The following is a 19,096-nucleotide window of genomic DNA, read 5'->3' as shown; positions in this document are numbered from 1 at the left end:
CCTTTGATGAAATCCATTTGTTGTACTCACATGAAGGACCAGGGTGCTTCTGGTGACACGGTCGATTGGCTTGTAAAGGAGAGCTGTAGGGAGAGAAGAGGAGGGATCTGAGTCAGTGTCGCATCCTGTACACATAAGTCTGAATTCGCAGTAACACGCAGTCACTCACTCTCTCTCACACACACACACAGGAGGTCACAGTTCCTCGGCTCTGAAAAGGACACACACTCCCACTCAGCTGCTACTGAGTGAAACATGGCACCTACTGTATGGTCCGACTGATGATGTATGAGTGACGGTTTACCAAACAGTGTTGCAATATGAGAGATCGGTCTTGGTCTCGACTTGGAATTGACTGAACTTTTACTCAGTGTTGCCTCTGTCTCAGACCAACTTCGGCCAATCACTTAATTTTTCAAGCGTTGTCGAATTTATTTGTTCAAATCATTACTGTGAGTACAATTAAAATGTCTTTCTAATTCAAGCTGTCACCCCTCCATGCCCTCCTTTATACCCACTCCAAGAAATGAATCGCAAGAGACAAGATAAGAATCTGTGGCTGTTTAGAAATACATGTCAAAAGGAAAAATCTTCCTACATAAACCACAAAGAGCAATTTTTCAAAAAAGTGTTCCAATAGAAAACACACAGCAGTATTTAAAATGCAATGCTGGGTAAGGTGGCTGGGATCACGCCAGACTTAAAAAAGAATCATACGAAAGGAAGGAAAATGTGAGGGAAGACCAAAACTCTTTACACTTTCTAGACACAGTTTTGGTTGTGGTACTTTGATCAGTTTTGTATGCTCCTGTTAAGTGCTGGACTTTAGGAGAGTCATGGATGGAAACATAAAAGCATGTATGCTACAGTATATATAGAATCAGAGTTTGAGCCTCCGCCACCGCACTCTGCTGGTTTCTCTGGGGACGGCTTTGCTCCCGAGATGGTGAGAACAGATCTGACATAAACGACAGCTCTAGGTGATAAACTCCCACGGATAAGACAGAGGGAAAGATGGGAAAAAATATCACACCAAGGAGATGGGCGACAGGCAAGGTGGCGGATGAGAGGACCCCCAGGGAGAGAGGAATGGGAAGAAACGCATTTAGATATGAAAAAGAGGGGGTGTGATGTTAAAGGAGAGGGCTTTTTCTTCCCTCTGTCAGCCCTGGATTACAACAGTAATGAAATGCCAAAAAATGTCTCAAGGTCTCAAAATAATAATGCAACTGGCGTCACCAAGCAATATAATAATGCACATGAACTCAGAAGAGGCTATACAATAAATAAATACATATCCACAAGGGCATCTGAATATAGGAAAGCAGCTGACAATGTTCCACTCAGTGATCAAGCTAATCTCCATTTATTATAGTGCGGACTTGAAGCAACTGATTTTTAAACGGAGGGAAGAAAATCTAGCCAAGTGAAACAGAGAGAAGTGATGGGTCTGTATGCAGGACAGGTCGTCCCAGACAGAGAGGGAGACACTGTGATACGCTTCCCCTCCAATGTTACACTTTTCTGTTTAAACCATTCAACATCGCTCCCATCAGCTGTAGACATGTTCTCTCTCTTCATCCCTCTCTGTACTCTTCATCCTCCTTCATCCTGGCCTTTTTCATCTCCTTAAAAGAAATGAAAAAGGCCAGAGCACAAACCTATAGGGAACATGTTCAGATCTACAGATCGGGCTTGCCATATTAAACTCTATACACCCCTATATGCTCAAACACACACACACACACACACACACACACACACACACTGAGAAACTGTATAAGACCAAAGGGAATCTTCTAGAGGGGCCTTGCTGATGCTCTTTGAAGTTTATCCAGCCTCTGGTCATTAATAATGCGGCCTCCTTTACTTGTCCTGGTTCAATGAACCAATGCCCCCAACTCCCAGAGGAGATCCAGCTCGACCTGCATGGAACACAAGAGGCTGCCAACACAATTATGTGCGTACTACTTTGTATTCAACTCAAATACAGATACTTTGGGAAAGTGTAGGGGACTTTAGGTTACCTTGGCTAATTCCAGGGGTGAGTTGAGTACATTTGAGTACACATTAGGTGCTAGTATGTTAGCTGCTTGTATATGAAGGAACTGTAAGAACACAATTGATTATGTATGTTTAGCTTGGTGCATGTCTAAAATGGTACTGCATCCTGGTTCTTTTTGAGTAAGCAGTTGTGTTAGCTGCTCAGAAACAAAGGTACTTTTTTAGCCTAATGCTAATATCAGCATGCTAACATGGTCACAGTGACAATGCTAACATGCTGGTGTTAACTTTAAAGCACGCCAATGGTTAATTCAAATGTTCCTCAGAGAACTACAAAGAACATGTGTTGTATTTTATTGTGCGTAATGTGATGACATGTGATTTTTCCAACTGATTTGAATGATTCTGACGGCACATACATGCAGTACAGTTGCCCTATGTAGCAAAGTTAACTAAAGTAAAACAGTCAAACATAATTTGGATCCACCTCTAAAATCTAATTGGTTCTTCCCTGATAAGAACATTTACTGTTATCCGGCTGACAAAATGGACAGACAAACCCTAGACTAAACACAATGTACAGCAACTTGGAACCTATGTGGTCAAAAACAGAAGTGTTGAGAAAATGTTTGACCTTTTGACAGCATTAGATAAAAAGTTAGGGGATTACCAAAAGTCTGTATGATTCTTCCTTTAACGACCATTACTCAGTCCAAAAATCTCATAGCAATCCATCCAATAGATGCTGAGATAGTCTGGAAGAGAAAGCTCAATAACAGAGAGGTTCACAGTCCAGTCAGGAGTCAGGACGTGAGGGGATGAGAAGACAGAGAGAGGCGGATTATTGGAAGTCGGTGACTCTGATTGGTCCCGCTCTCAAGGTCGCCCTGACGACTTGGCTGAAGGACGGATTGATCATCTTTGATAAGGAAGGGATAGACTTTAAACAGCACCACACTGCAGGGGTACACAGCGAAGACACAGGGACTGCCAGCTTTCATTTGGAAAGAAACTCAGTCTGCAACGTTAAGCAACAGCCGTGACGGAGGCAGACAAGGACACAACTTGAGTGATAGGAGAGGGAAAGGAAGAAGGCAGAGTGACAGATAGGTAGAGGGCAGGCACCGATTAAGAAAGTAGATAGTGTGGAGGGGTTCAGTCCCCATTTACATGTAACAATGGATGTCAGATGCTATTTGATGTAGTACTTGTGTCGCCATTTGCATCAATTCATTAAGAGGTTCTAGGCAGATAACAGTGAGCTATACAGTATGTAAACAGGCTGGACAAATTGACTTTTTTCAATAAGGAAAACACACAAAACTGCAATTCATTTGGCTGGAGTCCAATTAAATCGCATGGAAGGACGGTGGATGAGTACGGGAAAAAGTCCTAAAGGGCTAATTGTTCAGAGAAATGCTTTTTTAAACAAAATCCTACACACCAAGTCAAAATTGTGTCAACGATCATTGAGTGATTTGTTGAGAACTTTTACAGCATTAATTTGTTGGAATTCATTTTTGAAATGTTTGAGAAATTAAAAGGTAGCTAGCTTAAGACTACCAATTTGAATAACGGAACAGCAAGCATGTTCATGTTTTAGTATAAAGTGGTGTTATTTAAGTCACTAGAAATTGAGAAATATTGACATTACTTTCCAAAATAGTACAAATTGTTAGACTTTTTTTCTCACGTTTTCTCTTAATTTGACTTTTTTTGTTTTAACATTATTGCGTTGATACAACTTCCATATAAATATAACAACTCCGTAACATTACACACATGCTCCTCTGTCACATGCCATCATTAGCCACTGCAGAATAGAGGAGATTAAGTCATTTAATCATAAAATATCAAAAGATCTACACCCATAGAAGAAAGGACTTTGGAAGAAAGCACGAGAACAGAAATATGGAGGGAACAGAAAATTGTTGAGGTGGAGGAATCCCTCGCCAGGTAATTAAGGAGATGTGATACAGACTCTAATCAGAACAGCTGCCCCTGAGTGCTGCCAAACACTGATTGTTGAGGGCATAATACACAAGCGTCATGCTATTTAACCACCATAGCAACCTGGTAGTACAGCAATCCAATATTACAGTATGCGATCATTGAGCCTCAGCGGTAAAGACGAGAAAATAATGTGATTAAAACCTCCAGCATGTTCTTCCTCATTTACGCTGCATAGATTAACAGACAGGTTCACAGGTACATGATGCTGACAATTGACACAAACACACACACACACACACACACACACACACACACACACACACACACACACACACACACACACACACACACACACACACACACACACACACACACACACACACACACACACACACACACACACACACACACACACACACACACACACACACACACACACACACACACACACACACACACACACAAAGCCACATACAATTCAAACATTTCATTCTTTCCCTGCAGAAAGAAGGCTTGTAAGCATCTACCAACTCCCTATGACACACACTCATTCCCTGACACACACACATCAGACTTGTTTCCGATCCTCTGGCGATAAGTATTGTCCACGAGGGGCCAGCAGTCCTTATATAGACTATACGTGCCCTGGCTTCTAAACACAAACAAACACAAAAAAGCAGCTGTCCTTGTGTACATAGTGTGTGGTAAAAGACATGAATAATTGCATTATGCCAGTACTAATAGCTCCGGAGGATCATCACTCAGCAAGCACACAAAAGCTCCAAAAGAAACAAATGTATCATGTAAATGAAAAGCAGAGAGATAATATATGAACACTATAAAGCTCCAAACATCCAGAATCAATCCGACAGCTTAGTTATAAGTGTCCCAACTTCACGGCAAACACTAAAGATAATCAATCCACTGTACAATAAAAGACGATGACATCCCGGCTCGAGGAGAAAGGACAGAAAAAAGGGAAAAACAACGCTCCAAGTCGTCTATACATCGAACGGCGGCAGCTCGTATCATGCAGACGTTACCGTATTTGCAGTTACAACACAACCTGAGGACCAGAAGCACCTCCATGTCCCTCATCTCCTCTCCTCACTCTGTTCTCCTGCCGAGAGACAGGCAGAGAGGCAGAGAGAAAAAGGGAGTCTGTGTGTGTGTGCGCGCAAGTGCTCACACACGTGCCAGTTTGCCTTCCAAAGCCCACCACTGCATACACAAGTAGAAGGGGCAGGACTGGAGTCTTAAAGCAGCAAGCAATGCGCGCACACACACACACACACACACACACACACACACACACACACACACACACACACACACACACACACACACACACACACACACACACACACACACACACACACACACACACACACACACACACACACACACACACACACACACACAACTTACCCTCCATTGTGACGATTGTGGTACAATCTTTGGAGTCTTTAGGACCTTTTACTTTGAGGTTCTGAAAGACAGAGAGGAGTGGAATAATCAATGTAATTAACTATACACACACACACAACCACACTCTCACGCCCACACACACATTGAGGCTGATAGAAGTATATGGTCACTGCAGCAAGCTGAAGGAGGCGGGTCTATGCACCCTTCACAAGTTCACAGTAAATGATGGTTCAAAGCATCAAAACACCTCCACAGCACACATGGTAAATAATAATAATAATACATTTGATTTATATAGGCGTCTTTCAAGGTTCTCAAGGTCGCCGATTAATATTTATTCAGGATTTGATTTAAAAACAACTCAAGCTTCAGTAAGTGCTCTGTAATCGGATTAGTGTTAAGACAGGGCGTTGTTTGGGTAAATGATCAAAATTAAAGAAAGGAAGAGAGTGTAAGCTACTCATACACATATATGTTTACAGTACGTAGCTTTTCATACAGTCTGCGGAAGTTCTGCAATGTAAGTGTCCCATCAGGGCGTGGTAAAAGGTCAAAAAGGGATGATCATGTCCTAAAGCTGAAAGTTCTGCTTTTGGTTTAAATAGAAATTCCTATTCCTACGTATCATGTTGTATTCTGTAGGCCTTTTAAACCTTAATGTAGATTTGAGTTAATGTCAGTTGCTCCCCCACTCCATCATTTCGGCTCCCAATACTGAATATATCCACGTGCTTGAGATATGTGATGATAAACTGTGGTGCTTTTGTGCAGTAAAAGCCTTCTGTTGTCAAGGGAAAGGCTAATCTGTCCTGAAATGTCCTATGTAGGTGTAGCATACATCAATCTGTTTACTGGGTTTAATTGTGTTCCTCAAAACAAGACAACATGTCTTGTAAACCCTGCTGCTTCCTGTGTAAAAGAGGATGTTTCCACTCGCCTAGCTTCCCGTCTACCATCACTCCATGTGCATTAGTTTTCTCATTCATGTTATTGAAGAAGATTAACGTAATGGTTTACAACCCTTAGGAACAAATAACAGATTGGTTTATTGTTTCGTTCACTTACTATTATGTCTTTCATAGGAAGTAAACCTTAACACAGTAACAGATTTCTTACCCCATAATTCACGACTAAAAATGAGTTATGTATTGTAAGGGAGCAAGGATTTGACCTGTTTTGCGTTTATGTTAATTATACTGTCTAAAAATATGCTTTGATGTTAAAATCCATCACACAGGAACATTCATCCTCTGCCAAATCCTCATAATGCAAAAAAAAAAGCCAAGAATAAAAAAAATTGCTGCATATTTGTCTCCTTCCCTAGATCCTTTCAACAGTTCCTTTATTTTTATTTTGAGGATGAACTTACTTCCGATATCTTCTGGAACTGGTTGTTGGCCTGGCTGCATTTCTCTGCCGTCTGTAACGCCACCTTGTAGTTGTCCACAAAGGCCTTGTACACTCCCAACTGGCTGGCCTGAAAAAGAAAAAAGAAGATAGTGGATTTTTCTATTTGATGTGAATTGTTTAAAAGGAATCAGATATAATGACTAACTACTTGACTGTATAACACATCTTCTATCACAAGTGAGAACAACTTGTCTTCACCTTCAGTACCACTTACATTCATATCGTCACATGATTATATTAAAATTCAGTTACGGCTCTGGCAGGTTAATTAATTTCTAGTCCCATCAGAATTTAGCATGGAGATGAGAGTGCTGTAGTTCATCTTGCTCCACCAGCAAAACGATCGCTCACAGTTACCCATACAGTACAGTCAATGCACACAGGCTGATCACATTCCCATAGTGCCACACCGTTACAGATTCACTTTCTCTCTCATTAACAGCCCGCTCTGCTGCACTGTACAGTATGTGCAGAGCATGAATATGCATCCTGCTACAGCTATTCTTGAATGGCTGGGCTAAAGAGCTGACTGCACTCTATTAAAGCACTGGGATTGGCTTCAGCTGAATGAAGTGAATGAGTACGACTTTGTCCTCGTATTTACATTTCCTCTCATTCCACTTCCTCTCAGGGTGTGAAGTGGAGGGTTAACTGGGCACAAGACAGGAGACATGAAATTTCCGGCCTCTTATGACACTTAAAAGAAGACTGTATGGATCAATATATTCTTTATAGGAACAGATGACTAAGAAACAACAGTGGTTTTGTGATATAACCATCATAGCACAGTGCTGAAAGATTTACACACACATAACTCAGCCAAACAAGTGTCAGTGCATATCTGTCAGGATAATTGGAGACTTCTTCTCGTCAAAACCAAAACCTTGGATGGAAGGGAAAGATCCGCATGCATGATCACATTTCCGAAGATAGAGGTTTTTGACTTGGCAGCTTGGCTGGGAAGTACAAACTAGGCACAATTACGTCATTAGGTGCACGATATTGGCAAACTTGACAGTTACATTTTTTTATTTTGCAATTTAGTTTTATCTTCACGGGGGAACAACATATTTCTGCAACGGAAGGCGCTATGGCTCAATGCAGTCAGCAGAGTGCTGAGAAAATAATAAATAAGAAAGCTGTTTCTGATCAACAACAACAACAACAACAACAACAGCAACCTCCCTGCACACAAAAAAAGTTGTATGGTAAGTTGATTTGCCTAACTGGACATCTCTCTCTGCAATGTGACTATTGTACAAGCACACATTAAAATATTGATGTTAAAAATTGATATATGGTGCAGCTTTAGAGGCATTTATGGTCATGTTGCTTACACTCATGTATAAACCCTTCATGTTCATCCGTCACTGTGACGCAGGACTTTGAGCAACGCCCCTCCGAGCATAGCACCTACACTTCAACCGTCAAGAATCACAGGTCAAAGTAACAGATAGGAGAACAACTCCTTGATGATAGAGGAGTTCTGGGAGAGAACATGAAAAATAATGTAGGGGCAGAAAACAAGAGGGGGGTATGAAACAGAAAGAGGGGGGGGGGGGGGGGGGGACAGTACTCGAGCCTTGAATAGAAAAGAGACACTCTCAGGCAGATTCCTGTGGATTTATAACATCCTCACTGACAGCAAAACGCTGCAGGAAAAACCACGGTCCTATTAACATCTTCTAAATAGTTCTACTGCTCTGAACACAATACATTGTTATTTTAATTTAAGAGGAAGCCTCTTTGTGTTAAAGCACAAATCATATGGTTATGATCAGTAAAAGAGGACAAACTGCCATTTTTAGTAAATATATATTAAAAGACTGAATGCAGCCAACCAATCAACACATGCATTGAAAGAGTTCAGCTGACATCAGCATAAGGAGTATTTAGTAATTAGCAGTATCTGTAATCTGCACATGCTGGACTACAGCTGCTGTACAGTATGTGCAGCACTCTGCTGTCTGCAATGAGCCATAGCGCCTTCCGTTGCAGAAATATGTTGTTCCCCCGTGAAGTTAGAACTAAATTTATGAGCATTGTCAGGTGAACAACCACTGTTGAGATTAAAATCAAACCGGGGAGATTTCACTACAATACTCATTCTCAAACGGTGCCAGCACCTCTGTGACCACACGTTATTCATAAATAAATCCAAAGCTCAAAGTGAAACAACTTTGACTCAAAATGAGTGCTAGTAAATATCATGCCACCCTCTGACATCTTTTCCCCACATTTAAAAAAAAATGTCAATGTTGGGATAGGAAGGGCTTTAGCTTTCTAGTATTTCTTAAATGAAAGAAAGCTGCTTTGGGATGTTTGGATTTAAAATTGAAGTCTAAATGAAGGTTTATGCTCAGGTTAATGACTTCTGATATAAGCACTCTTCTCATACCATAACATTTTCTCAACTTTAAATGTAAAAAGGTTTGTCAGACTGTACCATTTTTGTTTTGACAGATAAATACCACAACCCGGCTTGCATAACTAAGTAAATCATCAGTATTATGTCATGCCATCAGTATTAGGAATTAGTGATTAAAGAAAAGCTAAGTTAGCTAGCGGCTGCTGGAGCTGCTCATACTGTATGTGTTGAAAACAGGTTACCAAAGAGACTATGGTTAGCAAGCTAGCTAGGTAGCATTTGATGAAAACATACCAAAGGTTAGCATTGAATATGTAGTCAGGTTCCTAATTCATCCAATTCAATCTAGTTTCTCTTTGTTGGAATATTTCCCGTTTTGAATTGTAACTTTATGAATGTTGGACTATTTTTCTATATTCTATATACATAAGTTATTTGGTTTTGTACAGCTTTGAAATGTGTTAGCCACTCGGGAAGACCGACTGATAATGGTATATTAGCTTGTATTTAGCAGCAGCGTAAAGGAGCAGAGCTCTCATGTAGAAATGTTATTCTTTTTTCTAGTTTCAGGGCCTTCTCTACCCTCTCCTCCCTGTGGACCCCAGGAGTCGCACAACCAAGTGTCACCTATTAGTGTAGTCATCAGCTCCCATCTGTGCTGCTTATATGTGCGTACATGAGCGTGTCATGTGGCAGCTAAACATTTAGTCAGCCGTAGTGTGAGGGTGCAGATGGCAGGGTAACTAGCTGCTTCACTCCCTAATGATTCTTGTCCGCAGCATGGAGGCCACTGAAGCAACATAGAGGCACAGATACAGAAAACAGGATGAAAGCCAGCAGCAGTTCCAACTTCTCTCACCTTCTTCTGGACATTAATAGGGCTCAGCTGCAGCCTCTGCCTGCCAGCATTGCATTTGACCAACTAAATGATCAAATTCCTTGGAGTGGAAAAGGTTTAGCTTTGGAAAACAGCTTTTTGATACGAAAGAAATGCTTTTTAAATATGTTTCTGAAGACTTGCATTGCTCTTCTTAACACTCACTTTAATACTAAAATAAAATACTATAACTTTAATGTGTGTATTATGGTATTGTGGTTAGTAGACATTTGCTTTTGTATTATAATCAGTGGCATGGTCTATCAACACATGCTAGCCCCATTGTCATTGTAAGCATGTTGGCATGCTAATGTTAGGCTGCAGACTCTCGTTTATTTATGTCCTCTGGACCTAAACCCAGTTGTTTAGTCATGGTACTGTATTTGATGTTTGTCTGAGCTGGCATTACACTTCTAGCTGTGCTCTAGTCAAAACAAAAGTGTGATCATGACTTGTCACACAGGATCTCACATGATGGGCATGTGATTGAATCACAGCTCATTAGCAACAATCAATGACATCTTCTAAGATCCAAAAACATTGTGCGAGCTGAACAATGGACATATTTAATCTCTGACCCGACATCAGTTTAGCATCTTTATCTGGTTATTGTTTAATGACACTTGATAAGTATTGCTGTGGAATGATGCTAGGAAAGTATTTAAACTGCTTTTGCATTTCTTATTGTGGAGACACTCAGTTTTACAGATCTGATGATTAAATCATGTAAAGTATTAGTGAACAAAATATGATGATTTAGTAAACTAGGGATTTATTTAGGCAAGAACAGCCTTACCTTGTTATTAACGATTATATTGCATATAACCATAATTCAATAAAAATAAATGTGTTGTTTTGTATTACTGATCCCTTGGAAATGTGCCTTAAGAGCTTAACCTTGTTACTAAAAAAGGCTTACAGTAGGTCACTGACACTTTCCTAAATGGACAGTTTGTCTGTCGAGTTTCCAGTCCAGGGAAATTATAAAGCACAATATCCTGTTCGCGCCCACACACAGTGAGACGTGGCCGGGGTAAACAGGACACAGTGTGCCAGTGTTTCATTTCTTCACATCATACAGCTATGGACATTCAAATGTTGAAAATGGCCACTGAAGTCATTATTAATTTTATATATTTTTCATCCATCAGCTGAGAGTCTCCATTTCAGCATGTTGCATCAGCCTTTCTATGCCAATGAAATGTAATGAGTATCTAAAAGAGACACGCACAAACATGCAAGCAGCTTTTACAGTATGTTATGTGCCGAGGAGCCCTGTTCAAATTGCATTATCCACTGCAAATCTGCCAATGCAATGATGCAACACAGAGGGAGGGCTTGCTGAGTTTGAGACAAGCTGAGGCCTGGAGCCTTGCTAATTGTATACACAGACACATGCACACCCATAACAATGATGTAGTTACATTATCTACTGAGAGCAGGCAACATAATCCAGCGCAATTATGATGGCTTTACAGAATGGAGGCTGCAACTTTTCAGACTCGGGGGAGGGCACACACACTCACTGTAATTTAGAAGAGTGAATGTGAGTCAGACGATTATCATGTCATTTACATGTACCCTGCAAATGATGGAAAGAGGGGGGGGGGGGAAAGGCCCACACTCTGTAGTTTCAGTCCCCACAACTCACCAGCTTCTGGAACAAATGCCCCACGGTGACCTTCTCGTCCCACTGCTGGATGTTGGGTAGGAGGGCGTCGTAGAATTCCTTGTGGATCTCAAAGATTTCCTGGATTTTGTAGAAGATGGTCTCGACCTGCTGGATGGTGAGGACGGGCTGGGATGTTGTGGCTGTGGCTTTCAGAGGTCGCATGGGCTGTTTGATCACAGACAGAAGTGAACTGTTAGTATTTTTCACAAAAGAGATTATCTACAGTAAATATAGGGAGAAGCATCACACTAGAGCTAAATTATTTTGTGTAACTTTGAAAAGTTTTCCTATATTTGTGTCATGTTCAAAGTGATAAGCATTGGCTTGAAGTGGTGTCTAATTTAGGAGCATGCTTTGATAGCGAGTACAATTTGGGCAGCTACTTGGCCGGTCGATGGCCTAATTGGGCCAGCGTCTGAACGGAAACTTTCAGATCTGGTGCTACAGTGTGTGTCACCCAGTGATAAGCACGTAATCTTAGCCTGTCTGCTCTGCCATTGGGGGACTGTAATCGTCAGAGCAGTTTCTGACGAATCAGATCGTAAGCCCACTCACTTATTCACAGAAGTGTGGAGGGGATATGCTGGGGGGGTGTCCTCAATTAGAGTGAATAGGAAAAACACTTTCACGTCATGGAAACATAAATTCTATCCATGTCACATTAATGTTACAAGGAGGGAATTTATGTTACATCATGTGATTATGGATTAACTTATGTGAAGGTAATATCTAAGTAGTGACTATTAATAACTACTTCTGTGAGTATGTACTGTTATCTGTGCTGCCCAATGCCATTCTGGGGAAATGTATGTAATTAAATGGCGAATCCCCAGCTCAGTACAGAATAAAAGCCGGAGCACCTTAACAAAGTGATATTCAACATCTCACTAAAACTTGAAGCCCTTATCCATATCAGTGTCATTTGAAGGACTATCAGCCAGGAAATGTTACATGATGCACGCTGATGATAAAATTAAGTTATTGTATCTCATCTTGAAAGTATTGTCCCAGAATTAAATGATGCCTGAGTTCCATCTATAGTCTAGTCTAGTGAGCGTCTAAAACTAGAGAATGGCATTTTTACATCTGTTGTTCCTTTGGCTAGAGAGAAGAATTAAATGTCTCTTAGAAGCACAGTGATGTGGTGTATTTAAGTGTGTGTCTGAATGTAATTTACAGCAGTCTGCCGTTATAACAAAAGAACCAAGAATTATTTAACGCTAGCTTTCGGATATCAACACCAGCATCCAGAGATCTGGTTATATTCACCAGTATCATCTGAGGGTTAACGTAGAGGGTTACATACACAATCCAACACTTTCCCGCTTGTTAGTAGGTAATGGTTGTGATTTACACATGGTCAATTACAATTATTGGGATAAAAATGATTGGCCAAGTGACTTGATTGCCTGACTCTAACCTGATACATAAATGATAAATAGAGCTTGGCTTACAGATAAAATATATATAACATATAAAGAGGGCAAATCATATACACATGTGCGATCATGATGTGTGCTTAAGACTTTTTCTAAACAACTGAATAACGGGAGGAGAAAAATTAACAAATTCTTTATCGGTTGAATCGAATAATGACTTATTGTGTCATTGTGAGTTGAAAGAGAAGGAACTGAGAGTTGGATTAGATTTCTACTAGTATTAGTGGAAAATGTTCTGTATATATAGTTGACTGCTTAATAAAGCTTTTTGTGATGTAGTAGTGGAAGTCCTTTAACAATTTTAGAGTTTGATGTCAAACTAACTGTGCACCAGATAGTGATAGTGACAGGATATGACATAGTAGCTTAGCTTTGGGGAAGCATGTTCAGTACTTGTTCCAGGAAGCTGTGTAACTGCGGGCCTGCTTTGAGTTTGACCATTAACCACTAATTGTGTTGTCACAGTAAACAAAACAGCAGCACTGCAACATGCATGCACCTACATGAGCCTTAACATACTAAACAAGGTTCTGTGTCAGAAACTGAAATGATTTTCTCTCCAATCTATGGTTTTTGGAGTGTGTTTTTGATGTGTGTGTTTCTGTTTGTGTGTCTCACCAGTAGCAGGGCCTCAAGCTGGTTTATGTAGATCTCCTCGCTGGCCAGGAAACCAGACAGCACCAGTTTCTTCATTTCCAGTCCTTTCTCTATGTCTCCCTGCAGGATAAAACACATATAATTGTAATAACCTATAACACCTAAAGGTTAACAATTCACACATACACACACTTGGCTAAAATAACTTAAATCCAGGAATAATTTCTAACCAGCGCCACATCACAGAGCCATGACTCATTTCCTGCAGTCGCCACTTCAGGTTAACAGGAGATTTGAACTGGCACATCAGAAGTGCGTAGCAGTTTTTGGGGAATTGAAGCTAGTGTAAAACATGTAAATGGCTTGCTTCCTCTGCGGGAAATTCTCCTGGTGCTTCCAGGCAGTGTTTTATTTTAATATCAGGGAAGTTACCACCCTAATTGTGTTTTGGGAACATTAAGGAGTTAGAGAAAACAAGACACACTAACACTGTTATCCCTATAGGACGGAAAACAGTAGTTCGGGAAAGAATACTCCATAGAGGAAGAGGTGAGACACGTAGCTGCAAGCAGTGAGCTAAAGACAGTTCATCTGAGGTGAAATGTTTGGCATCCTTACTGTGAATGTGTTTTATTATCCCAGCATGAAATGGGCACAGAGCAGAAAAACATACCGTTAAGTCAGACAGACCTTCACTTCAAACCTTGGGGTATTTTATCGCATCCAAACCACCTGATGTTCATTCGTGTGATTCATCATTTTTTGGTGTAACTATTGTATTGTAGACTATAAACCTCACGTAAAAATGATTGCGTTTAAACATTTTATTAAAGAGCTAAATATAAACTGGATTAAAGGGATCTTCAAATGTTGTACTTTTGTTGGATCACTTAAAAGAACGCATAGAGACCAAATAATTGGACTACATGAGTGACGTTTATTTTTAATATTCATGCGAGTATGGATGCCTGTACATCTGATTCAGAACAATAGTAATAATAATGGTTAACAGGTTGTTGACAGTATTTTTGGACCACCAACTGTATGGTAGACTAATTATGTTACTTGAGGAGGCGTCATGTAAACTAGTGTTTTTTTTTAATAACAAAATATGTATTATGTTGCTTATATTTTGTGTTTTGTTGTGTATTCGCCCACTGATTCAATTCCAAATGTACTGGGTTCTTCCTTGGCCCTTGATAGACCCGTCTGCCAAGTTTTAGGAAAATAGGGCCACTAGTTTTCTGTTAATCCTGCAGATAAACAAATGAGACTGAAAAACAAAACCCCCAAGGCGGCTTTAAATAAATGAGGCACTATGCAATGGTGTAAAGTTAATCATTATTGCTTTGCATGCATTTACTCATCACAATAATATGTTAACACCTTCTGGGTGAGTCAGACTACACTATCATGGAAAACCCCACATTGCGTTAATAATGTAAGGCACTATATTTACATGGAATTTAAAAAAATGTGTTGACCCAAACCATTACAATGTGTGAAATCTACACTGGCAATCCTCATTCAATATCCCTCTATACGAAAACTGCATATTGCCTAACAGTGAGTGAACAGCTGTACACCTGTCATTAACTCTTCACCCCCTGCTGAGCCAACGCACACAGCAATAAAGTGGAGTAGTGCAGTCAGAGTGACGTTGAAGAAGTCTCAGTTTGTGATTAAGGGAGGCCAAAGGACAGCCATGACAGCAGAAAGGAAGGTTAATATTTAACACGACCAGATCCTCACAGTGATATCACCACACCTGCCGGATAAGACAAGAAGGAGCCATGATCAAATAGTTTTAACCCTATCATGACCAAGACTGGAGCTGGAACCAGGAACAGAACACTTTAGATTTACTGTTCCTGGTTACAGGACTAGGATGATTAAGAATGACTTGGCTGAGGAAAAGCAGAGACGTAGCAGAAGTTTTCCCTGAGGATATTTACCTGCAAAGAACACAACATTTAGAATATACTAAATGTTATATGTATTAGTAGTTAAAACTTGTAAAAGATCAACAGTCTTTAGTGCAGGTGCACCTGTACTTCATCTCCACACTGTTGGCAGTGATAGCGTTGATGCTTGATCTCCCTGTGATTGGTTCACTAAAGTAAAAGTTACCATCTAGAGAGAATTAGAAGAAGACCCAGAAGGGATTTGTGCAGATCATTCTCTTTTAATTGCACGGTTCAAAGTGTCCACTGAAGTACGTCAATCAGCTGATCCACTCTCAAACCATCAGGGTGTGATCACATTATAGCATCAGTCAGCTATCAAAGGTTTTCAATGGAACATTATCGAGCAGATTTCGAGTCAATTCAACCTCAGAATTACCTGGCGGCAATTTAACCTCTAGTGGGCAACGGCCAATATTTCGTGGGGGTAATTGTGTAGCCAATCAAAAATCCCCATCAGTGTTTACAGTCCAATTACAAACTTTCAAAAGAACATTACAATGCAAATGAAATGATTTTTTTTTAAAAGTCTGATCAAAAGTATCATGAAGCAATAGCTATTGGGTTCCTAGATTGCATTTCAGCCAATTTCTTGGCAACACTTGATTGTTCAATACATCCTGCTGACTGACTTCAAGCTGACATATAGACATGACGAAGAGGGGGGAGAAGTACTCAGATCTTGTACTTCAGTAAATGAAGAGTGAAGGAATACAAGTAAAAGTCCTGCATTCAAAATGATACTCAAGTAAAAGTTGTAATGACTTTGTATACTGCAGGGTTAATTTACTCCAGGTGGAACTAAAGGTATTTAATAAATGTAGTGGAGTAAAAGTAAACATTTACCTCTGAATTGTAGTGAAGTAGAAGTAGCATAACATTGAACTACTCAAATAAATTATCTCAAAATAATACTTAAGCACAGTACTTGAGTATATGTATTTAGTTACTTCCCACCTCTGCCTCCTGCTCTCAGGCCCTTTACTGTGACTACATGTAGGTCTGTTTACATATGGTGCAGACATTGCCCTATTCTGTTTAAACATCCTGAAAGTCCAATTCATTTACTGTATGGTTGTGTGCTTTAGTTTATTTATGATTTATTTATCTAAGATATTTACATTTTAATTAAAATTCTGATGTTTGAATGTTCTTAAAAGACTTAAAGGGTTTACTGTGAAGTTATGTTATCATTATATCAGTGGCATCATGCAGTTTCTAATATATTTTATTGCAATTTCTTCTTGGACAATAATCGTCCAACAAAGTGAGTTATTGTGACAGGCTTACAGATAGAAGGACGGCCAACATACTGAAGTCGTGTTGCATACAATGTCTGCCTGCACATATCTGTTTATAGAGAAAGCCTCTGCGTCTGTAACAATACGGTATTACTTGAAACAAAGTGAAAGAAAATGTTCCCTCTAACTTGAACTCAAACTAAATGCAGCACTCGAAATGAGTCATATTTCCTCTTGAGTTGTTTGATATGCAGGTCCTGCTGTAGCTCACCATTCATTTTAAGCCCCATAAACCATATGTGGGTCCACATCTTCAGGCAAATGTTTTTTTCTTTTATTGCAATAACAGAGCTAACATGATTTCATAGCTTTTTTTAAGGCCTGGATATGATGTGTGCAGCTGCCCTACTAAACAAATGCAATGTGATGCGAAAGTAAAGAAGGTCACGTTGGTGGCGTGTAAAGTTTACTCCTTCTGCGACAAACATATCACGTCAAGATGGAAAAAAGGAAGGAAGGGGAAAACAGTTTTTTTTCCAACAGTGGGAATATTTTCCCTGTGCTGTACAAAAGAGCTACTGTGTGGCGAGAGGGCAAGATGAGAAATACACGAGCGGGGAAAGGACTTTTCCATGGCAACCTGCTCCTGTGCGTGCTTCTTCTTACTTTTTATAGAGAGAGAAAGCTGCTTTTTTATGGTGCCCTCTGCTCTTATTCTGCCTGATAAAGAAAGCTGATATGAAGAGTGACTGGGAACCACAACCCTACAGTCACTTTAACTGTAGCGAGTAAACACACACACACACACACACACACACACACACACACACACACACACACACACACACACACACACACAACTCAAGCACACAGCTCAAGAACACACTTCGTTTAGAAGTTACAAGCAGAAACACACAGGCCGGGTTGAAAGAGCATCAGAGTGAGGAGACATGTGCTCCAGAGTTGCTGCCTCGTCAGGCTGACACACTAATGGCTGTCACACACACTCGTGCAGCGCAGATGGCTCACGTAGTGACGCCACATCATCCCAAAACACCAACAACACTTCCCACTTAGCTATATATAGCCAAGCTGTCTAGCCTGGTCAGGGTGTGAGTTGCAAAAATGTGTGTGCATATGTGCGTGTGTATCCCCCTTGCCTCCAGCCGCCGTCTCACCTTGAACTGTCTATGTGTCGGGGTGATGTGATCCAGTTCCCCATCTCCATATTCAAACATCTCCCCCTCCTCCTCCTCCTCCTCCTCCTCCTCCAGCACCCTGTCCAAGTAGCACAGCACCTCCTCCTCTTCCTCCTCCATGATTCTTTGCTTTCCTTCGCCTCCTCCTCTCCTCTTTCTGCCTGAGATTCCCTCTGTTTCAGGGCCTGCCCGGACACATCAGTGTTTTCCCTTCAGAGCAAGTCGTCTGGACACCGCAAGCAAGAGAGAGAAAGGGAGAGGACCCCGCCTACGCAACCCCACCCCCTTCCTCTGCCGGGCTTCCTGGTGTGTGTGAGTGTGCGTGTGTTCCACCTCGGTCGATGAGGTCTGCCCTCCCTCTGCGTCTGCCCCTCCCCTCAATAACAAACGCTCTCCAGCCACTTCCTGGATGGCTGCATAGAGCGTTTGTTTCTGTGGTGCTCAGGGAGTCGCTCCGCTTCATTCTCTTCTTCTCTTTCTTCCGTATCTTCAGACTAAAGCCAATTCCTCAAAACATACATCTTCCCTCTTTCTCACTAAATGTTGCAGAGTCCTCTCTCTGCCCATTGTCTCTTTATTGATCTGCAGAGAGCCTTGGATGGGGAGCACAGATCGTCTCATGTGCTGCTGCGGCTGATTCTAATTACAGGTCACAGAGTTCACAGCCGTTTAGTTCAGGAAGAACAAGGGCTTGAGTTAGTGTAGAAGTAAAGACACATGGAAAATATATAATTCTTGATAATAGAAAGTAAGAATTGTCCCATGTGTTTGGATTCAACTATGAGTGAGTGTGTGCGAGTTTGTGAATGACTATAGTTCACTCACACCCAGCTCCTGAACTGTAGATGGCACTTTAAAGGAAGTCTGCCTGCCTTTAGATTCTCCTCCCCATGTTCTCAGGCTCTCTGTATAATTATTCACTCTTTATCTTGCATAATCATGGC

General features: G+C 40.8%; 1 protein-coding gene across 1 annotated transcript in view; it reads right to left on the bottom strand.

Moving 5' to 3' along the window:
- Positions 1–19,096, bottom strand: part of abr (ABR activator of RhoGEF and GTPase) — a 133,835-nt gene that overhangs the window by 56,222 nt on the left and 58,517 nt on the right. The window contains 5 exon segments of the mRNA XM_063894530.1: positions 31–83; positions 5,386–5,446; positions 6,755–6,862; positions 11,692–11,877; positions 13,770–13,868. Of these exon segments, the coding sequence (XP_063750600.1) occupies positions 31–83; positions 5,386–5,446; positions 6,755–6,862; positions 11,692–11,877; positions 13,770–13,868 (507 nt within the window).

The sequence above is a fragment of the Eleginops maclovinus genome, chromosome 11, assembly GCF_036324505.1.
Source record: "Eleginops maclovinus isolate JMC-PN-2008 ecotype Puerto Natales chromosome 11, JC_Emac_rtc_rv5, whole genome shotgun sequence".
Classification (NCBI taxonomy): Eukaryota; Metazoa; Chordata; class Actinopteri; order Perciformes; family Eleginopidae; genus Eleginops; species Eleginops maclovinus.
This window is presented reverse-complemented; position numbering and strand designations above follow the sequence as displayed.